The following is a 20397-nucleotide window of genomic DNA, read 5'->3' on the forward strand; positions in this document are numbered from 1 at the left end:
CACAAGGTTTTTAGAATTGAACAAAGCCTGAGGAACCCACAAGCATGAGTTAGCAAGAGCTCAGGCTTCACAGTCAGACAGCAAGGGCCTCCTTGTTGCTCATCAGTTGTGGCTCCAGGCAAGGGGCTTCATGTCCGGACCCTCAGGCTTCCATATGCGGCTGGGGCATGACCACAGCACCTCCCTTGGGGTCAAGAGCTAAGCGGGCAGGAACATGGTGCTAGCAGGTGGAGCCTGCTGTTCAGCAGCTGGGGCTTTGGAGCAAGGGCGGTGGCCCCAGCACCTTCCTGAGGCCCTACCCTAGAGGAGGCAACTTGAGGACCCCTGAGAAGGTGAGTGGCTCACTCCGGCTTCACTACATCAGCTGGGCCATGTGGATACCACTTTGCCGTGAAGTGGGGATGGGCCACCTCAGAGCGCTGTGAGGATGGCACAGCCAGCAGCAGTCACGCCAGCATCCCGAGGAGGAGGCGTGGCCCTGCCTCAGGTACTCTGAGCACTTGGATGGTGCCTCCTGTAGCAGAAAGTACACTCCGTGACCATCAGTAGCTATGTCTGAGGGTGAGTTTCAGATTTACTGAGTTCTTCAGCAGGCCTCTGGGCACTTCTCTTCCCCATCCCCAGTGCAGTCCAAGGCTGGTGTGACCACACAGCACATTTGTTGGGAGGATGTCGGCATGGCTCTCATCCCCCCGTGCTCTGGCTGGGGTCCCTGTGTTACCCATTACCCCCAGAGAGTTCAGGGCAAAGGGAACGGGTGAAGAGGGAAGAGAGGCCTCTGTGACATTCCCCTGCATTCCGAGGCACACATGCAGGTCTGGGCAGGGGCTGGGCCCCATCCACAGAGCAGTTGAAGGGTGCCTCCCCCATCCTTCATCCGAGGAGAATCCTCTTGTCTCCTGAGGGCTGAGGTGCTCACCGGAGACTCACGTTACTGTCAGCAGCGCCCATGTCCGCTCACTGGGTGCCTTTGTGCGGATTTGGCCTCCTGAGCCACTGTCCCCCACATGGAGGTCATGCTGGCAAGGACTGAGCAGCACTGTTTCTCCCTGCAAGCTTAGGAGTTGGCTCGGGGTCTATTAGAAGATAGATGCATGGCTCTGTAGCCCAGAAGTTTTCTTTGGCAAAGGGGCTTGCCAAAGCACCCAGAAAGCTCTAGAACCAGGAACGACATTCCCAGGGCGCTCGTTTCTTTGGAAAGTCGCGTGCCGGCCTTGCCTCTGGGAAATTGGGGGAAGTACATGGGAGGCCCTTTCCCTGGGCTGGGGGCCACCCAGAGCTGCCTCCTGCAGCACGGGGTGACTGCAGCAGGGCTGAAGGGAGCTGGACAGAGTCATCAGACATGAGCCAGGACTGGAGACAAGTGTGGCAGCCACTCCCGCCCCTGGATGTGCCCGTAGCTTGCATTGCCACCCAGCCGGGCCCTCAGCCCCTGGTGTAGCGTTCTTAGAAATGCCCTTGCTCCCGCTCTCTAATCTCGTTCTGTTTGTGCCCAGAATAAAAAAGCACAATGCAGGATATGACCCTTAGCTGACCGAGCACTTGATTACACTTGAGATTTACCCGCTGAGCAGCCGTCAGATGTGGCAGGGATGCCAGGCTCAGTTCTCTGGAGAGAGAGGGGTCTGGTGGTGCTGACTTAGGCCTGCCTGGGGCACTGCTCCATTTTTAACCCCTGTGACATTCTCATTGCTCCTGGTCCTTTCCTGGGAGCAGAGAGGCACCGTATTGGGCTCCAGCTTCTCCAGTGGACTTGGGTTTGGCAACTCCTAGGGGGTGGCCCAGCCAGTGTCTTGGGGTAGAGCGTCCTCCTCATGCCCGCTCTGATTTCTCCTAAACCGCCCCATCTGCCTTGTGCTTCTGTGTTTACTACCCAACTTGTTCTCTGCAGCGGTGTGGGGGGCAGAAGGACCCCCGCCAGCTTGGGGATGGGAAGGTGTCGGGGGCGGTGCCTCACCCAGGACGCTCATTTCCCGGCCCCGCAAGTGACCAGGGCCTCTGATGAACAGCACTAACAAAACCACGCTGCTCAAAGGCGCCTTCTCTTCTGCAAACAGAAAAGATTTAAGGCGTTCCATCTTCCTGGTGGGAGTGCTGACGGGTGGGTGGCTCTTCTGGAGAGCATTTTAGCAAAACATATCAAGAGCCATAAAAATGTTCAGAGCCTTTGACCCACTAATCCCACTTCCGGGAAGCTGGCTGAAGAAAACCATCACCAGCGTGGAAAAACCTGCACAAGTGACATCTGTTTATGCTACAGAGAAACTCGAAACGGCGTCAGCATCCAACAAAGGAGAAACGTTTGAGTAGATCACAGTGTAGCCACTTGGTGGAATATTACTCAACCATTAAAAGATGCTCCTTGTGGAAACTGCTGTGATGTGGAGAACTTGTAGTCTCAGTGATAGCGAAAAACAGCGTGCCGGCCACACGGCTACACACGTGTATTCTGGAGACCGTGGTGCCCAAGTGAGATAGGGAAGTGCCTGCTTCAGGTCAGGGGCCTGAATTCCGTCAGGTATCTTACGGCAAACGTTTTAAATCCATCTTCGCAAAGAGTCTTGGAGACGAGCTCAGCTTTTGTTAACCAGCAGTAGCAGGGCTGGCTGGTTGCAGGGAAGGGGGGCTCAGCCTGGCCTCTGGAGGCACCCCTCACCCAGCACCCCAGTCTCGGCCGACTCTGCCACAGGAGGTCTGAATCCGAGAGCGGGTATCTTAGTCCATCGGGCTGCTGTAACAGAATACCATAGACTGGGTGGCTTATACACCACGGACATTCACTTCTCACAGCTTTGGAGCCTGCGAAGTCCAAGATCAAGGCGCCGGCAGATTGGGTGTCTGGTGAGGGCATGCGTCCTGGTTTATAGACAGCTGCCTTCTTACTGTCATCACAGGGTAGAAGGGGTGAGGGAGCTCTCTGGGTTCTCCTTTATAAAGACACAAACCCCACCATGGGGGCTCCACCCTCATGACCTAATCACCTCCCAAAGGCCCCACCTCCGAATACCGTCACCTTAGGTTAAGGGGGTTAAGATTTAACGTGGATTTGGGGAGGACAAAAATGGTTCAGTCCATAGCAGGGGGATGGGCTGGTGATGGAGTCTTGGGAGTATAGATGGCAGCTTCCCCTTTTTGGAGCCAACCTGGCCTCCAGCAGCTGTAAGACGTGTGTGTGTGGACCTGATGCCCTGACCCTTCTGCACCCCAAGGGTTGCTGCGTTGGCACGCAGGGGAGCTGTGGGGTGAGGTGTTGGCACGGGGAGGGAGTGTGCTGTCCTCTTTCCCCTTTCATGTCTGTCTCTGCCTCTCCCTGCCCCCCCCCGCGCCCCACCTCCCCCCCGCAGATGCTTTCAGGAACATCTGTCTCTCTTGGGCTTCACACAAGGTGACACCAGCTCTGTCTTGCAGGTAGCCAATGTGAATGCCAAGGATGGCACGTGCACGCTGAAGGACTGTGTGTACAAGGATGTGCAGAAGGACTGGCCCGGCTACTCGGACGGGGACCAGAAGTTGCTGAAGCGGATGCTCATCCGGTAACTGCCTCCCTATCCCTGGGCGAGTTCCCAGCCCCTGGACCTGGGGCAGGTCCCATCCCAAGGATGCCGGGGCGGGGGGGGCCTCATCTGGCCCCGAAGGCTGCAGGGCCCGCAAGCAGGATGGAGGGGTCTGTGGAGACTGCCGGGGTGGCCCACCGTGTCCTCCTGTAGGGAAAAGGCCAGCCCTCACCGAGTGGGGTGGAGGGCGTGAGTCACCGTCTTGAACACCAGATGCCCGGACAGAAGGCCCCAGACCGTTCTTCTGCCCCCTCTTTCCCTTCCTGTCAGGCTTGCTTCTAAAACCTGCACATCTCCACAGGCGTCTGCTGCAGGCCCTCTTTCTTAAAAAGAACCTCTCAAGAAGGAGAAGCAGAGAGAAACAAAACAAAACAGAACTCCCCACAGACATGATTAAGCAGCATTAATTAAATGCATCCCCTCTCTGGTTAATTGGGACCCAAAGTCAGGAGTGGCCACGGTAGCTCTAGGGAGAAGTGGGTAAGTAGGCCCCCATCTGAGGCAAGCAATTAATGATTTCCTTCTCAATTGATGCCTGGCTCCGGAGCCCGGGCTGTGAAGTGAAGTGCTGTTCAGAACAGCCTGATATGCTAATTAGTCCTTAAGTGATTTCTCAGGGACTTGGAGCTATTTATGAAGGGTTTTGGTTGTTTTTTGTTTTTTGTTTTTTTTTTTAAGTTTAGCTCTTTAAAGCAGTAATTGCGTCTGGAAAGCAGAGCTGAGTCGGGGCCAGTCTAGGTGAGCCCCGAGTTCCTCCTTGGCCCTGCGGGACACTCACCTGCTGTCCCGGGGTCACTGCTCTGGCTGTCTGGAGGTCTCTGGGTGCTCAGGGAGGCTGAGAGGGGACGGTCTCGGCAGAAGGTGCCCCCCGGCCCCCAGTGCCCTCTCTGGGGGTCCTGTGTTGCCCCAGCAAAGCACATCTTGGGTGGGCAGTCACCTCCTGCAGGTGTTCACATCTATCATGTTTTTTGGCAAAGGGTTGAAATAGTCACTTACACCCACCCTAGTGCTTTGAGGTGGCCTGGGGCACATGGGGGGCACCTTGAAGCTGCTTCCACTCTTCCTTCCTTTAGAGCCTCTCACTGGGTGCCTCTCGCTGATCTCAGACCCCAAGGGTCTTGGCCTCCCAGAGCTCCCGGAAAGGGGTGTGGCGGAGAGCAAGCAGCCTGTCTGTGTGTGAATGGGTGTGGTTTGTAGGAAACAGCGTCTGGGCTGAATCTTGAGGGGTGTTAGATGGGAGGTTCCTAGGGATGCGGACTCTGGAGCTCAGTGTAACGCCACGCTCATGCTTCCTCCCTTGTTTTCGCTCTGGGCTGTCTTGATGCTCTTCTCTCCGTCTGCGTGGGCCAGCTGGGGGAGCAGCCTTGCCGCCGGAAGCCTCTTGGGAAGCTGACAGCTCCTGCTGCCCTTGGAAGCTTGAACTGATTGGCGTGCAGAGGTCAGGGTCAGCATCCCTGAGGCCCGCAGCCACACAGAAGGTTACTCCAGGCGCCGCTCTGCACAGCTTTTTTTTTCTTGTTTTAGGTTGCTCCCTCCCTGAAGAAAGCCCCAATTATAGCAGGTCTTGATGCTGTGGTCTCACGGCAAGAAGGAAAAAAATAGGATCTTGGGGTGTTTCTGTTGTTACAGGCAGGGTGTGGGGACTCGTGTCACCCCAGGGGCTATAACACCTCCTTTTCCTACAGCTTGTTCTAAACTGGTACCTGAGTTAAACGTGCTCATGCTTCCAGGGTCTGCCTGGGCCCCCGTGGCTTTGCTCTGCACAGACATGCACTCCCAGCACCTCGGCTGTTTATTTGGATGCTTCCTCTGTGCTTAGTCCCCATGTGTGTAGCTGCCTGGGCCTGGCCTGTCCCAGGAGGAGTCTGTGGACGTCGCAGTACAGGATGAGGCCTCAACTCCACCTGGCCCTGAAATCAGTCACCCCGACCTGCCCGTGTCCTGGCCTCACCTCCCCCGTGGCACAGCCTAGACAACCCAAGCCGCAGTCCGTCTCACATGCATCATGCTTTCCCTGGAGTTGGTAACCTGCTTGGCCAAGTTGTTACTTTCTCTGCTCAGCGTTCTGTGTCATTCATGTACAACCCCAAGCTCCCCGTGGTTGTCCCATGGCCTTTTTTCACTTTCAGGGGATCAGGCGTTCCCCCGGGAGCTGCCCCCCTCCCTTGCGGGTCCTTCTGTTCCTGGGTCTGTGATTCTGCCCTGGGGTTGAAGGGACGCAGCTCTTGGAGCATCTCTCAGAGGAGAGGGCTTTGGGAGGTCCATCTGTCATATCGTCACACCTGGGTGGCCGTCACACTGAATTGGCAGTTGGCGAAGTCTAGTCTTCCAGATTGGAAGGAACTTTCCCTCCATGTTGAAGACCCGGCCCCCGGAAAGCCACGGAGGTTCCCTTCCCGGCCCTGTATGCATCTGCGTGGTCACAGGATGGCCTGGCGGGTGCTCTGGTACCGGCGCCCCAGCCCTTGCAGTCTGAAAACTTGCCTCGTCCTTCTTCCCGTCCTGGGCGTGGTTGTGAGAGGCCTCACTGTCCTCCCTCGCCCTTCCTCTCATTCTGCCATTGGGGGCTGTGCTGCACCGTTCACCATTGTCTTCCCTGTTGTTTCTTTTCATTTCTTCTACTTATGGAAGATTTCTTCAGCTTCTCCCTCTGTCTCTTTTTTTTTGCCATTGTTGCTAGTTCCCAAGGTACAGCTGCCACTTCTCTCTAGTTCCAAAGCAGTCACCCCAAATCAAAACCCCACGTTAACAGTCACTCCCTGTTCCCCCTCTCCCAGCCTCTGGCGACCCCTAATCTGCTTCTTGTCTTGATGGATTTGCCTGTTCTGGATATTTCATATAAATGGGATTATGTACTATAGCCTTTTGTGTCTGGCTTCGTTCACTTGGATTAGGTTTTTGAGTTTCATCCACACTGTAGCATGTGTCAGAGCTTCACTCTTTTTTATGGCCAGGTAGTATTCTGTTGTGTTTTGGTGTTTTGTGTATTCATTTATCCGTCCATGGACACTTGGATTGTTTCCACCTTTTCATGATTATGAATAGTGCTGCCATGAGCATTCATGTACCTAGGACACGAATATAGCTGACATAGATTCTCAGTTCTCTCAAATATACACTGAGGAATGGAATTGCTGGGCCATATGGTAATCCTGTGTTTAACTTTCGGAAGAACGGCCAAAATTTTTCTCAGTGGCCACGGAATTTTACATTCCCACCAGCAGTACACAGTTCCAGTTTTTCTACATCCTCGCCAACACTTGTTATTTTCCGTTGTTTTGATTCTAGCCATCCTAGCAGGTGTGAAGTGGTATCTTATCATGGTTTTGATTTGTGTTTCCCTGGATGAATAATGATGTTGAGCATCTTTTCATGTGCTTATTGGCCATTCGTGTGTCTTCTCTGGAGAAACGTGTATTTAAGTTCTGTGTCTTTCTAAGGCTATTAAGGATGGTGTTTTTCTCGTGGATTTAAAGTTTTCATCCCCTTACAGAGTCTCTCTTTCTTTTCAAATGCATTTTCCTGTCTGTTTTGGGGTCTGACATTTGTTGCCTGGAAGCCTGGGTGCAGCCTCTTCAGGACTTTCCCATAGGCAACTCAGCCTCCTCAGGAGCACTGCTGAGGCGTTTCTGAATCCCCCATAGGCCCCTCTGTTTCCTCTTCTCCCGAGGCTACGTCTCTGTCCATCCTGTGTGGCCCGAGCATCCTGGAGAAGGCCTGGGCTCCTTCACTCCTGAACGTGCTCTGGGCTCCCTTCCCTGCTGCCCCACAGCAGGCCGGGACCCAGAGCAGGGCTCTCGGGGGACAGCCTGGCAGGGGCCCCTCTGCTGAGGTCCCTGAGGCACCCACCCTGGGCCCATGGGGTTCTGTGGCCTGGGACTCCGTTTTCTTGGATCCTATAGGACAGTCACCACTTGTACTTCTGCATTGAATATCATTGCTCATTTCTCTCTCTCTTTTGTTTTAATAAATGTATTTTATTTATTTTTGGCTGCGTTGGGTCTTCGTTGCTGCACGCGGGCTTTCTCTAGTTGTGGCGAGCGGGGGCTACTCCTCGTTGCGGCGCGCGGGCTTCTCACTGCGGTGGCTTCTCTTGTTGTGGAGCACAGGCTCTAGGCATGTGGGCTTCAGTAGTTGTGACACGCGGGCTCAGTAGCTGTGGCACACGGGCCTAGTTGCTCCGTGGCATGTGGTATCCTCCCGGACCAGGGCTCGAACCCGTGTCCCCTGCATTAGCAGGCGGATTCTTAACCACGGCGCCACCAGGGAAGCCCCCTCATTGCTCTCTTTTTCCCTTTCTCTTTTATGCCTTTTTAGTGGGGGCTTGAAAGAGAGTGTATGTAAATACCTGGTTCTCTGTCTTTAACCGAAAGCTCTGGTTGCTTCCATGTGGCTGGAGCAGCAGACTTGCCCTGGCTGCCCTCAGCCTCGTGGATTGTGTTGCCCCAAGTGCCTGCATGTTTCGGGCCCTTTTCCTGTGGCTCTGCTTGCATTTCAGGCCACCGTGGAGGGGACAGCAGCAGTTGTCTAGAGTGTGGCTGTTGGTCAGGGGCTGGGCTCTGCTTGTCACTGGTTAGAGCAGTGCAGACGTGGCCCTGGACCTCAGCTCAGCTTCCCTGCAAGGCGTGGAGGGCCTTCGGCAGCAATCCCAGCACCGGGCCAGCTGCCTGGGCTCCCACGAAACGCACAGTCTCTGGGAGCGCAGGAGGCTAAGTGGAGAGCCCCCTCGCCCCCGCCGAGCCGGCTGACTGTCGGAGCCTCCATTTGTGTGTCAGGCATTGGGGTGTTTCTCCTCTCTTCCCTGGCTACATTGTTGTGTTCGCGTCCCGCCGGACCGGTGGCCACCCCTGCCATCCCTGGAGGTGCTGTGGCCTGGGCTCCCAGGACGATGGGAGCTGAATCTGGGAGGCCCTCCCACCACAGACCAGGGCATCTCAGTCCTCTTCTGTGTTCTCTGTTTGTGCAGTGAGTGTTCTTTACTAGGATGACACTTGTTTTTAAAAGTGAGGACCAGCACCCCAGTGACAGCAGCTCCCCTGGGGACACAGCATGAATCTTGAGCGTCTGGTCAGTTTTATATGGGTCCTTGGTATCTATGGTGATGGGAGTCTAGATGAGTGGGTGGTCATCTGACCCTTCTCTGGGCGCAGAACACCCAGTGGGACAGTCCTCCTGGCAGTGAGGCTGAGACCTTGGCCACAGGGCAGCTGTGGATAAACCCAGGGCAGAATGTGCTCAGGCTGCTCTCCGCCTGCCGGGCCCTGGTGTACCCATCACACTCAGCCCTGCTCTGGTTCTGCTCTGGAGTCAGGCCCTCCCCAAATCACTGGGCGTGAGTGGGACAGCGTGGTGTCAGCGCAGAGACAGGTGGGCGTGTGTGCGCCCCACAGGGCACTGCTGAGGATCCCTCCAACCCAGCCTGCTTCTTCTTTGCAGGAAGCTGTGCCAGCCACAGAGCTCAGGCGGCCTCCCTGGGGACCTTGCGGCCAACAGTCCTCCAGGCGAGCATGGGAGCTCAGCCTCACCCCCTCAGGTAGGAGCGTGGTGGGGAGGGAGGGTGGGTCTCACCAGAGCCAGTGGGCCTGACCTGACCTTGGTTCTTAGGGAGCCTGTTGGGCCTTCGGCTCAGGGCTGGCAAGCTTTCTTGAATGAGTGAGCAGCTGGCTGGGGGTCGGGTGACCTGGGCCTGGGACTTGGTTATGGTTCCTGGGTTTACCTGTGGGTATGTGGCCGAGGGAGGGCAGGCTGCTGAATCACACTGAGCCTCCTGCTTTCTCTGTATGGTGGGCGCTCCTGCCCCCCAGGGCTGTTGGAAAGCCAAGCGTATGGCTGCAGCCCAGCCAGGGCCCAGTGGGGTCCTGTGAGCAGTGGCCACGGCCATGTTAGTCAGTAGTCGGGAAGGGCGTTGGTTGGGGGGCCTTGCTGTTGGGGGCTTGATCTTCACCAATACGTGCCTCACCGTTGCTTGAGCTGTTTGGTGAAAGCTCTCCCCACCCACCTGCATGCTCTGACTTACGAGTCCCACGTCTCCATCCCCTGCTTGGCCAGCCCCTCTTCTCCCTCTTCCTCCTCTGCCCTGGAGGCACCTAGCCTAGACCCATGACCCTAAAGCCTCCCCGTGGCTGTAGGGCCGTTGTGGAGGACAGAGGGCCTCATTTCACTTGCGTCCCCACTGCTTCCCTCTGATCCTGGGTTGCCCGTCTGCCATCTTTCTCCCTACTGCTGCTTCCCTGGTCCTGGGCCACCTGGTCTGATCCTGGCTCCATTCCTGTGGTCTGGCCTTGCCTCACAGCCCTCAGTATTCTTGTCTGTGAAATGGGGATGAAGCCTGCACCATGTCACAGGGTTACCATGGGGATCCAAGTAGTCAGGGGCCTGGAGCTGTTGGTCCTGGCCTGTGGGGCTGCCCTGTGTCACTCAGATTTCGCTCTGTCACTCTTCCCATTGTCCAGGGAAGATGCTGAGCACAGTGATGTTGTAGACCAGTTCCCAGAGGTGGCCCTTATGGGCTGCAACCAGGTCCACTAATGACCCAGCGCCCTTCCTCTGCTCTGGTGGCCTCTGGGCCCAGCTGAGAGCTGAGCCCCTGGGCAGGCAGCCCCTGCTGAGCTCTGGGCATCCTGGGCCTGGCTAGTGTTCGCGCGCCCCCATGTGGTCAACGCGGGCCTTGCGTGTGGGCACTGGGTTTCCTCAGGGCCTGCGGTGCCCAGCCTCTCCCCAGTAACTCTAGGCACAGGCTCCCCTCTTAAATTGTCTCCTTTCCTTCCCAGAAACGGCCACAGCCTCCTGATTTCATCGACCCTCTGGCCAACAAGAAACCCAGGATATCGCACTTCACCCAGAGAGCTCAGCCTGCAGTCAACGGGAAATTGAGTGTGCCCCATGGCCGTGAGGCCCTGCTTCCCACCCCGGGCCCACCGGCTGGTACAGACACCCACCTGCCCCTGCGGCTGGAGCCACCACGGGCCCACGACCCCCTGGCCGATGTCAGCAACGATCTGGGCCACAGCGGCCGGGATTGCGAGCGTGGGGAAGTGGCCGCCCCGGCACCTACTGAGTGCCTCAGCCTGCCCCTGCTGACGGACTGTGCCCAGCCTAGCAGGCCCCATGGCAGCTCCTTGCACGGCAAGTCCAAGAAGAAATCCAAGAAGCACAAAGACAAGGAGAGGGTGGCTGAGGACAGGCACCGGCCCCGGCCTCCAGACCAGATGCCGGGCCCCCTTGGAGCCCCACCAGTCGCCCCGGGTAGGTGCCAAGAGGCAGGCCTAGGGGCAGGGGCTCTGCAGGAGGGTGTCGCCAGGAGCCTGAGCGCCAGCCCCATGCCCACCACCCTCACTCCACAGAGTGCCGAGAGGGCTGCCCACGAGCCCCCACTTCGGCTCAGCCTGAACGTTAGGCCTCTTTGCCTCCTGTGTCCTCGCACCGGCTCGTCTGTGACTGCCCTGGCAGTGTTGTTCTGAGAGCCTCTTGCAGTCCTGTGTGTGCCAGGCCAGCTCTGGGGGCCAGGGGCTTGGAGCCTGACGGAGCTGAGGCTCACGGGAGGAGACATCACACAGGGAGAGCAACAGTTCCAGGGCCCAGCTCTGGCTGCGGGGAGGTCCCAGAACACAGAGAGAGAACAGGGTGGGACTGGGGCTCAGGGAAGGCAGTGTGGGGCAGGGCCTGGTGGAGAGGGAGGTGGGCAGCCCCTGGATCACCAGGGACCTGGTGTGGCCTGCTAGGCGAACATTTCAGCCTGTGGAGAAAGGGTTTGGGAGGTGGGCCCAGAAGGAGGTGGGAGACCGTCCATAGAACAACAGACGGTAAGAGCCAGAACATGGTCTTGCAGTTGCAGCCTGCGGGGAAGCTGGCAGTCGAGAGCTGGCAGGGAAACCTTCTCAGGCCCGGGGCACTGGGGAGGCACGTGGATGGGCTAGGACGGCGGTGGGGCTGGGGTCATCTCCCCCAGAGCCTCCCCCCCCCCCACCCCCCCGCCTCCAGTTATAGCCCTAGGCACCTGAGCCGAGCACCGCTTGTGGCTACTCTCAACCCCAAGAATAATTCAGGAGGCTGCAAATAAGAAAATCGTGTATTTGAGGTCTTAAGAATTACAGTTCGGGAGACACAGGTTCAGGTGAGCGCGAAAGAGTGTTCTGAGGAGGAGAAAGAGTCGGGCTTATAAAGACAAAAAGCCACGAGTTTGTTAAAGGTTGCCTGGTGAGGATGGTTTAACTCTGACGCAAGTCAGAAAATATTTGTTTTAGGTTAGGGGTCCAGTAAGTAGACAGAGTGTCACGAGTGTTTTTAGGGTAGGGGGTTTGATGAGTAGATAGGCTGTCACAAGTTTCTGGCAGATGACTTCATCCGGTCAGAAGGTCAGATTCCATCTAGGCTGAGACGTGCACAAGTCACACTTCCTTAATGGCCTCTTGGTTCCATTTTTAGAGAGCTCTCTAAGCAATACTGACTCCATTGTGAATTTCCTTTCATGTAATTTAACCTTATCAGCGTGTCAACAGAGGCACAGCCATGGGGGCCAGGTCACCTGCTGCAGCTTTCTGATTATTTCCTCAGGAGGGTCCCCAGCAGGGGGCATTCCTGGATGGGGTGGAGCCACTTCTCCTTCAGGCTTTTAAATTTGTCCTCACCTATCCTTCACAGTTGTGCCAGCCCCTCCCTCTGTGGCTGGAGGGCAGGTCCTGGAAGAGCAGGGTTGGTCCGGTGAAGATGGACATTGCAGTTCCATCAGTCCCCTTGTATTCCTCAACCCTGTTGCACGCTAGGCTTCCTAGTACCTGTGGGTGGGCCGCAGGGGAGAAGGCGGCCCGGTTCCCTGAGCACACGCCATCTGATCCGGCTCCTCCTCAGGGAGACAGGCCCTGAGCAGCCGGGCGGCGCATTCTGTCCCAGATGGCGGAAGCAGATGCCGTGTGCTTCTGGCAGGGCCCTGGGCAGGAGGACTGTGGGGCCGGGCATCAGATGGGGCCAGGAAGATGCTGCCCAGGCCGGCCCATACGCAGGGCTCAGATGGCTTTGGGTCCTGCCCGGTGTGCGTCAGCTCCAGGCAGCTCCTCCCCAAGCCGAGGTGAGAAAGTGACGTTTGGGATCAGGCAACCCAGGGAGTAGAGGCCCCAAGGAAAAGGAAAAGGGTAACTGAGGCACCAGAAGCTGGGTCTGGCGCCAAGTGATCCACCTTAAGCGGTCTCTTAGGCAGCTCAAATGATAATGATAATAGGTGGGTGCAAAGCCCCCCCAAGCTCCCAACACACACACACACCCTGCTGTAACATCTGTTGTGACTCCTTCCTGGGTTGGGAGCATGTGCAGTCAGGAGCTACCCACCCACCGTTAACAATAGCATTGTTCTCTGAATGCTCCCCCAGCCTTGCTGGAGAGGGCTCCAGGTCAGCCCCTGAGGAAGCTTCCTCGCCCTTATGTCCTATGGGACAAAGGGATGGGCATCTGTTTAACCCACCCTTCTGCATGACGCTGTCCCCCTAGTCTGGCCCTGCTGTCCCAGCCCTGCCCCGTGATCGCCTCTGACCCTGACAGGTGTGGCGGCCTCCACCTGTCAGGCAGGTGGCTCAGCTCAGCCTCCCTGTGGCCCCCACTCTCGAGGCCCCCCTCTGGCCATCTTCATCCCCCTATGCCGCAGGCCCACTCCTCGGTCCTACGCCCACCCTCGTGCCTGCCCCCGACTCTTGCTCAGGCTGTGGATCCCTCCTGTGGCCAGAGGGTGCCTTCCTGGGCAGGCTGGCATGCTGGGTGGAGGGCTTGGGCTCAGCCAGGCCAAGCTCAGGCCCACTGACCCCTGTGTGGAAACGGGGGCACCCTCTCTCATTGGCACCAGACCTGGGTCCTGCAGGGTGAACTCGCAGACATGTCCCTGCACCCCCTGCCCTGGGGAGGCACAGGAGAAGCTAGCGGAGGGGACACATGGGTGTGGGAACCAGCTCGGCTGATGCAGGGGCAGCCGAGCGACAGCCTCACACAGCCAGTGCCGGAGCAGGAGTGGGGACCACAAAGGTTTCCCACAGGCTGGACCCCAACGGTGTCTTGGGTGCCAGGTCAGTCTGACCCTAAGCCTCAAGGCGGAACACCCCAGGAGGCCTGTCCTGTGTGGGGTGTGGGTGGTGGGAGTGTAGACGAAACCCTCATGTATGTGCCTGTTGGGCTGCATTCTGGGGAGACCCCAGCCTCTTCAAAGGTGACACCCGGGTAGGGGTGGGCTCCATCCATTGATGGGAATTGCACCTCGCGCTGGAGTATAAAACCACAGAAGGGCTCAGCAAACTGCTGATCCACTGGGTGCGCTGCTTTCCTCTGAGAGAGGCACAAAAATAAGCACTCAGGATATGCTTCAAAGCGATAAAATTGCTTCTAAGTTGGGGGGAGGGGGAGGCCAGCTGGAAGAATTTCCCAGGGGAAAAGGACCGGACTGTAGCTTTGGTTGACTGCAGTCCGGGCAGGCCTCGAGCCCTGTGGACAGTCTTGTGTCACAGTCCCCGGCCTCTCAAGCCACCAGCCCAGCCCTGTTCCGGGGCTGCCCCTCTGATCCTGAAGTCCCGTCTCTGGTGTGAAGAACGGGAGGATGGGGAGAGGGGGTGGCTCAGACCAGGGACCGGAGCCTGCAGAGCCTGCGACTCCATCCACAGAGAGAGGTGTGGACAGGAGCCAGGGCTTTCCCTGGTGGCCGTCTGTCTTTGTCCTGTAGGGCTGGAGACCGGGATACCCCTGGGACTCGATTATCCAGGGAGGGGTCACCGGTTTTCAGCTTAGTGATCTTTTACACGAGGTCAGTGGAGGCGGCAGAGGCTCTGGACGAGTTGCCCAGGCTTTGCCCTGCAATGAATCCATCCTTTGGGGTGCTTGCTGAAAACGTACCCACGATGCCATCTCTGCACGGCTGTGCTTTGGGGACACACACCATGCTGCCTCGCCACTTCTCCCACGGGCCGAGGGCACTCCTGGCTGCAGCTGGACCCCCGAGGGAGCCCGACAGCGCTTGCCCCGTGCTCACGCCTCCTTTGCCAGTCCTGGCTCCCGCTACGTGGCCTCAGCAATCCTCTCCACGCAGCGTCCCCTCCAGGGCCTTCAGACAACAAGGCATCAGCCTTCTGAGGAGCTCACCGTGGACACACGAGCTGTGGACTCAGGAGTTATGCGTTTGCTCTTTGTAGGTTTAAATGGGACCTGCAGCAGCTCAAGTGTTCCCACGTCGACCTCGGAGACGCCCGACTACTTGCTGTGAGTACTTCCCTTGCGGGCTGCGTCTCTCCCCTCCCTGCCCCTGCCCTGCGGGTTAGCAGAGGCAGAGCTGACCCCAGGCCGTGTGTGTGAATTCCTGGCCCAGTCTGCTCGAGGTCAGGGCTGCTTCCTGGGTGGGGCCGGCCTCAAGGCTGTGGGCACTTCCAGGCTCTCTCCTGCCGCCCCCTGAGCCCCTCCTGCCCCTCTCTCTGGTCTCTCCAGAAAGTACGCCACTATCTCCTCCTCGGAGCAGCGCCAGAGCTACAAAAACGACTTCAATGCTGAGTATAGCGAGTACCGAGACCTGCACGCTCGCATCGAGCAGATCACGCGGCGCTTCACGCAGCTCGATGCCCAGCTCCGGCAGCTCTCCCAGGGCTCCGAGGAGTACGAGGTAGAGCCCTGCCCACGCACATCCAACGACGGCTCTGCCCGGTGCTGGCGTCCGCGGGCATGTTCCCTTGTATTCTGGGCTGAGGGCCCTGCTCGCCCCTCCTTCCCACTCCCCAAGTGGTTTAGGCCTGTCCCTGGAGCTCAACGTCCTCAGCAGTGGGGCCGGTTGTGACTGACTCCGCAGGTGGGAGATGACCCGCGGGGGCGGTGTTCCAAGCAGTGGAGACAGCGGGGAGCAGCGGGCTAGGGTGCCTGTGTCCCCACCTCTGAGAGCGCCTGGGGTCCCCTCTGCAGCCCACTACCCACGTCACACAAGAATTCTCAGTCCCCCAGCCAGGAGGGTCTGGGCCAGGCCACACCCCACAGCCCATCAGAGCTGTCCACAGACACAGTGGGAGGTGGGAGGGGATAGAGGGTCCTTGGGGTCCCCCCACCCCAACCCTCTTTCTCTGGCCAAGGGCACCTGGGCTCCCCAAGCCATCCCACGTGGGAGCTCACTGCAGGGGGCTTGGTCACCAGCCCTGGGACGCCAGCCCTCCCCCTTGTGCCACCTTTCAGAGCTGGCTACTTGACTGCGGGGCCAGCCCTGATTACTCGTGGTGTTGGGGTCCATCTCCCCTGGTGGAGGCCACTTTGGTTTCCAGAGGAGATGGCTCGTGATTGGGGCAGAGAAATGGGGCCTCTGAGGGTCTAGGACAGAAAATCCCTAGGGCATCTCCGTCCTCCCTCCTCCCTGCAGGCCCCACAGGGACACTCCGCAGGTGGTTGGGGGCCTCTGCGCTTGGCCTTGAACAGTGCACAGGCCAGCCGGGTGTGAGGGAAGGGGGCCGCCGCATCTGCTCTTTGCCTCCTCCCGAGGCTCTGACCAGCCTGCCCCTCCTACCGCGTGCCCTCGTGCTTGTCCCTGAGGCTGGGCCCCTGCCCCTCGCTCCCCTGGCCCAGCTTCCTCCCCCACCTCCTGCCCTGCTCATCCCCCAGCCTGCCCCCTGCCCCTCCTCTGTGCTTCCTCACGCCATCACGCCATGCTGAGGCCATTGTCCCCCAGCATGCGGTGACCTTGCAGGTCGCAGGTTATCAGGGAGAAGGGGCCATTCAGTTGGGGTGTCCTGCAGGTAATGCATTGTTCGCTTTCTCTTTTGTTTTTCATCCAGACTACTCGTGGGCAGATTTTACAGGAATATCGAAAAATCAAGAAGGTGAGTCTCCATCCCTTTGTTGGGGGTAGGTGGGGTGGGGTCAGGAGAAGCTATTTCAAGATGAGTGGCAGTCTGGGAGAGGAGGGAGGGAGGAAGGGCCTCGCTGGGCTGGTCTCAGGCCCTCAGAGTAGCCCCTGCCCCTGGTCACAGCTGAGCAGCTGAGCCTGTTGTATGAGCTTGGGTGCAGCCCCTCCCTGGGCACCCCTGCAGCCCCCACCCCCGCTCTCCCAATGTTTGATGGGCACAGCCCCAGGTCCTTTCCGCCTCCCTCAAAGGTCCAGGGGAGGAGCCGTAGTTCCCTGCCCCCATCCTGGCCCCATCTGAGTCCTTAGCTGCTAGAGTCTGGGAGGAATGCCCAGCCTCCTGGGCTCAGGCCGTCTCCTTGGGAGCATCAAGCCCCCAGCCTGGGGCTCCCTGACAGTCTCCTGTGATGTGGTTCCACAACAGCAGCTCTCGTTCCTGAGGGCCACGTGTGCCAGGGCGGCTCCCTGCCAGCCAGGCCCCAGCCCAGCTTGGAAGCTTCATGACCTGTCTTGCCTCAGCCTCTCACCCTGGCTGTGACCGTTTCCCAGGGTGGAGCCGAGGGGCAGAGCAGGGGTCCCCGTCACGGCATGGAGAGCTCAGGCTGCAAGCGGGGCGAGTGGGAACCTGGGGCAGCCAAGCGGGGCAGCTCGAGTTTGGGTTGGGCTCTCAGCCTTGGCCGTGAGGGCGAGTCTCAGGCCCGCCGCTCTCTTACAGACCAACACCAACTACAGCCAGGAGAAGCACCGCTGCGAGTACCTGCACAGCAAGCTGGCCCACATCAAGAGGCTCATCGCTGAGTACGACCAGCGGCAGCTGCAGGCCTGGCCTTAGCCCAAGGCCACAGGGCAGGAGGCCCCACCCAGCCAGCCAGGCCAGCTCACCTCACCGGGCTGACCGTTATAGATGGTGGGGGAGCTGGGGGCGAGGGGGAGCTGAAGACGAGGAAAAAAGAGATTTATTTGAAAAAATAAACGTGAGGAAGATGCATTCATCTGAGCCAGGAACGCCGGCTTTCAGGGGAGTCCCTGCAGCCCTGGCACCCACAGGTCACACAGACCCAGGTGGGGTGTCCAGCTCCCCCGGGGCCCCACACACCTCCTGAGCAGCCTCCCTACCCAGGACGGGCTCCCCAAGAAGCCCACCTCCTCGCCAGCCACCCCCCGTCCCCCAGGGGCTTCAGCTTCCTGTCAGTGAAAGACTCCAAGGCTGGCCTGCCTGCCTGCCTTTTCTAGTTTTATACAAAGACAGCCACTTTTAGCTACTGCTTATGAGACTTGAGTCTATTTTTATACGAAAGAGAAAGCATCTTTTTTCTAAACCTGTGCCTCCCCTCCTTGGACGCCCAGGGTTTAGGCGCTGCCCTGTGTCCTTTCTACAGTATTACAGATGCTCGGGAAGTTCGGCGTTGTTTCTGCGAGCTCCAGGGCTCCCAGGAGAGAACCCGTGGGGGGCGGGCAGGGGTGCCTCTCCCACGCTGGTCTCCCTCACACACAGCCTCTCCCTGGCTCTAAGGGGGCGGGCAGGGCAATGCGACCCCCGCAGCTCTATTTGGAAAACTCCAGCTGGTCCAGGAGCAGCTGCTGGGAGCCACCAGGCCTGCCCTGCTATTCCAGGCCCTCAGCTGTCAGGGGTCACTGGGAGTTTCTGTGCTTGTAGCCCGCGCTCTGCGGCAACAGTGTCGGATTTTATTTTACTGTCTTCTCAATTCTCCCCTTTGCTGCTGCTCTTCATTTCGCACTGTTGAGACCAAGTGGTCTCCATGCTGTTGACCTCGCTCGGCCCCTCAGCCCACTTGTGGGTCCTGGGGTCGTCTTTGCAGAGCCACCACGGGGTTTGCACTCAGGGAGGGGCTGTGGGGTCGATAGAGCCGGGGGCGGGGGGGCGGGGGCAAGAGTGAGCTCGGAAAAGGCGCCGGATCCACCCATTTTGGGGGTGCTGGCCCGAGGACACCCCAATTGCTGCTTAGTCACTGTGCCTAGTCTAATGTCCCCCAGGGCGTCAGGGGGCGTGCGTGTTTGTGTGTGAGGGACCCCCGGGCGCGGTGGGGTCTAAAGCGAGCGTTCACGTGAATTCAGAGCCGCGTTCAGCGAAGCCACAACTGGGGAAGGTCATGGGGGTGGTTGCAGCCCACAGCCCAGGGGTCACGGGGGCGGAGGTGCTGCTGGGAGCAGTAGCGAGGGAGAGTGGAAATGCTCACGTAGACACGTCTAGTTTTCTGAGCTGTGGCGGTGTCTCCTAACGGCTTCCCAAAGAGCAGGCACGCCTGCAGTGTGCCCACCCCACCCTGGAGTCTCTGTGGGACCCCTGGGGTGCCTGGAGTGCCGAGGATGCTGATCCTTTCAGTTTCAACAGCTGTTGTTTTGTTTCTCATTTGGGATGGAGAGGGGGAAGGGCTGAGCAGACCCTGGGACCCCAGGTTCCCCCGACAGCCATCTTGTGCTCAGCCTGGACGTGCAGACTCAGGTGAAATGGGATCACTCAAGGAGGCCCCACCCTGGAGGGCCAAGCCGCCCTCTGCCCTGGGATCCAGTTCAAGGGACTCTCAGTTGAATTTCCTCCTCTTCGTTGTTTTTTGTTGTTGTTGTTTATTTTCTCCTTTTAAGGAATCATGAAGCTAAGAAAAGTTTTGTGCTTTGGGGGTTGATGGACAAAAGTTCTAGCTGATTAAATATGGTCTAACTTATTGATAACTGTGTTTTTTTTTTTCCTTTTAATATTGTACTGTGGAGAAAAACTTTTGAGCCATGGAGTTGGTGTTTACAAGAACTTTTCACTTTTGCCAAAATGTTACAATTGAAAGGCATCTGCATCTTTAGTTTCCTAATATTTTCTTAAAAGATCTAGTGTCCTTTTTGTACACTAAACAGGTGAATGCTGATTTTTTTCAACCTACAATAAATTTCACTGAACTGAACCTGTCGGCCCAAGCTGGGAGTGTATGTGTCATTCCCCGGGGGTGGGCGGCTGGTTCCGTGTTGGGGTGGGCTGGGGTGAGGAGGCTACCTGGCCATGGGGCGGCCATGGTGATGGGCGGGGCACAGGCTAGTACTGGGCAGCTTGCCAGAGCCACTGCCCAGGAATGAGGCCGGCAGGTGGAGGGCTGAGCTGAGGCGGAGGGCCCTGCAGGTGCCAGAGCAGGAGGCCAGACAGCCTGGTCATGGGTGAGAAATGTCAAGAGATGGGAGGTGGAAGCAGCGGGGAGCCATGGCTGGTGTATGAGCAGGGCAGTGCCCCCGTGGAGTGTGCAGTGTGGGCTGAGCCAAGCAGGGGGGTCCCCGGGGCTCCCACAGCACCAAAGCCCCCAGTAGGGGGGCCACATGGGGCAAAGGGAGTGCGCTTATTTGGGGTAACAAGCTGTGACTGACTGATGAAACGGCAGTGAGTAACGGCACTGCTTGATTATTCCTCCCGGGCCACACGCTGGGGTTGGGGGGGGTCCCCTTGCCCCCCCCCCCCATGGGGACAGGGATACCAACAGGCTCAGGACACCAGCCGGATGGCCATCCTTGCCCCTTGTTCTAGGTGAGGAGCGGAAGGCGGGGTGGGGGGGCAGGTTCTACCCTCCAAGGACACAGTGGGGGGGGAATGTTTATTTTAGGAAGGAAAAACAGACAAAGAATAAGACCAGGATTAAAGGGGTCCAGGGGTCAGGGATTGTGGGCCTTAGCCTCTCTGGTGGCCCTGCTGGCCAGTGGCCTTGGCCTGAGTTCTGAGGCGGCCCAGGAATCTGAGGGGCACGGGAGGGGAGGTCAGGCAGGCCCTGTGGGGCAGAATGTACCCTGCTCCCCAGGCGGCCTGGCCGTGCCGTTCTAAGGGGTAACAATGTCCCTGCCGCCACAGCCCCGGGCCCAGGGCCGACGCCTGCCTCCTTCGGCCTCCCGCGCCTCAGCCTCGCGTTGCCCACCTGCCTCCCCCACGGCCCCCACGCTGCCCCATGGCACTGTGGTCACAGGCGGTTCCCTGACCATCCTTTCCCGAGCCGACGGCACCTGAGTCCAGTCCCT

The 20397-nt window shown here is 58.5% G+C and overlaps 1 protein-coding gene across 5 annotated transcripts in view; it reads left to right on the forward strand.

Annotated features, from left to right (window-relative positions):
• Positions 1 to 19307, forward strand: part of ELL (elongation factor for RNA polymerase II) — an 81076-nt gene extending 61769 nt beyond the window's left edge. For 3 of the 5 annotated variants that reach the window (XM_028483541.2, XM_028483543.2, XM_028483544.2), the window contains 6 exons: positions 3409 to 3533; positions 8991 to 9087; positions 10325 to 10799; positions 14714 to 14780; positions 16325 to 16369; positions 17108 to 19307. In XM_028483541.2, coding sequence (XP_028339342.1) covers positions 3409 to 3533; positions 8991 to 9087; positions 10325 to 10799; positions 14714 to 14780; positions 16325 to 16369; positions 17108 to 17495 — 1197 coding nt within the window. In that variant the 3' untranslated portion in view covers positions 17496 to 19307. Of the gene's footprint in view, positions 1 to 3408; positions 3534 to 8990; positions 9088 to 10324; positions 10800 to 14713; positions 14781 to 15002; positions 15175 to 16324; positions 16370 to 17107 lie in introns of all 5 variants that reach the window. The other 2 variants (XM_028483542.2, XM_024134131.3) reach the window with 2 other exon arrangements.
• Positions 19308 to 20397: the final 1090 nt, after the last annotated feature.

Source organism: Physeter macrocephalus, unplaced genomic scaffold, assembly GCF_002837175.3.
Source record: "Physeter macrocephalus isolate SW-GA unplaced genomic scaffold, ASM283717v5 random_44, whole genome shotgun sequence".
NCBI lineage: Eukaryota > Metazoa > Chordata > Mammalia > Artiodactyla > Physeteridae > Physeter > Physeter macrocephalus.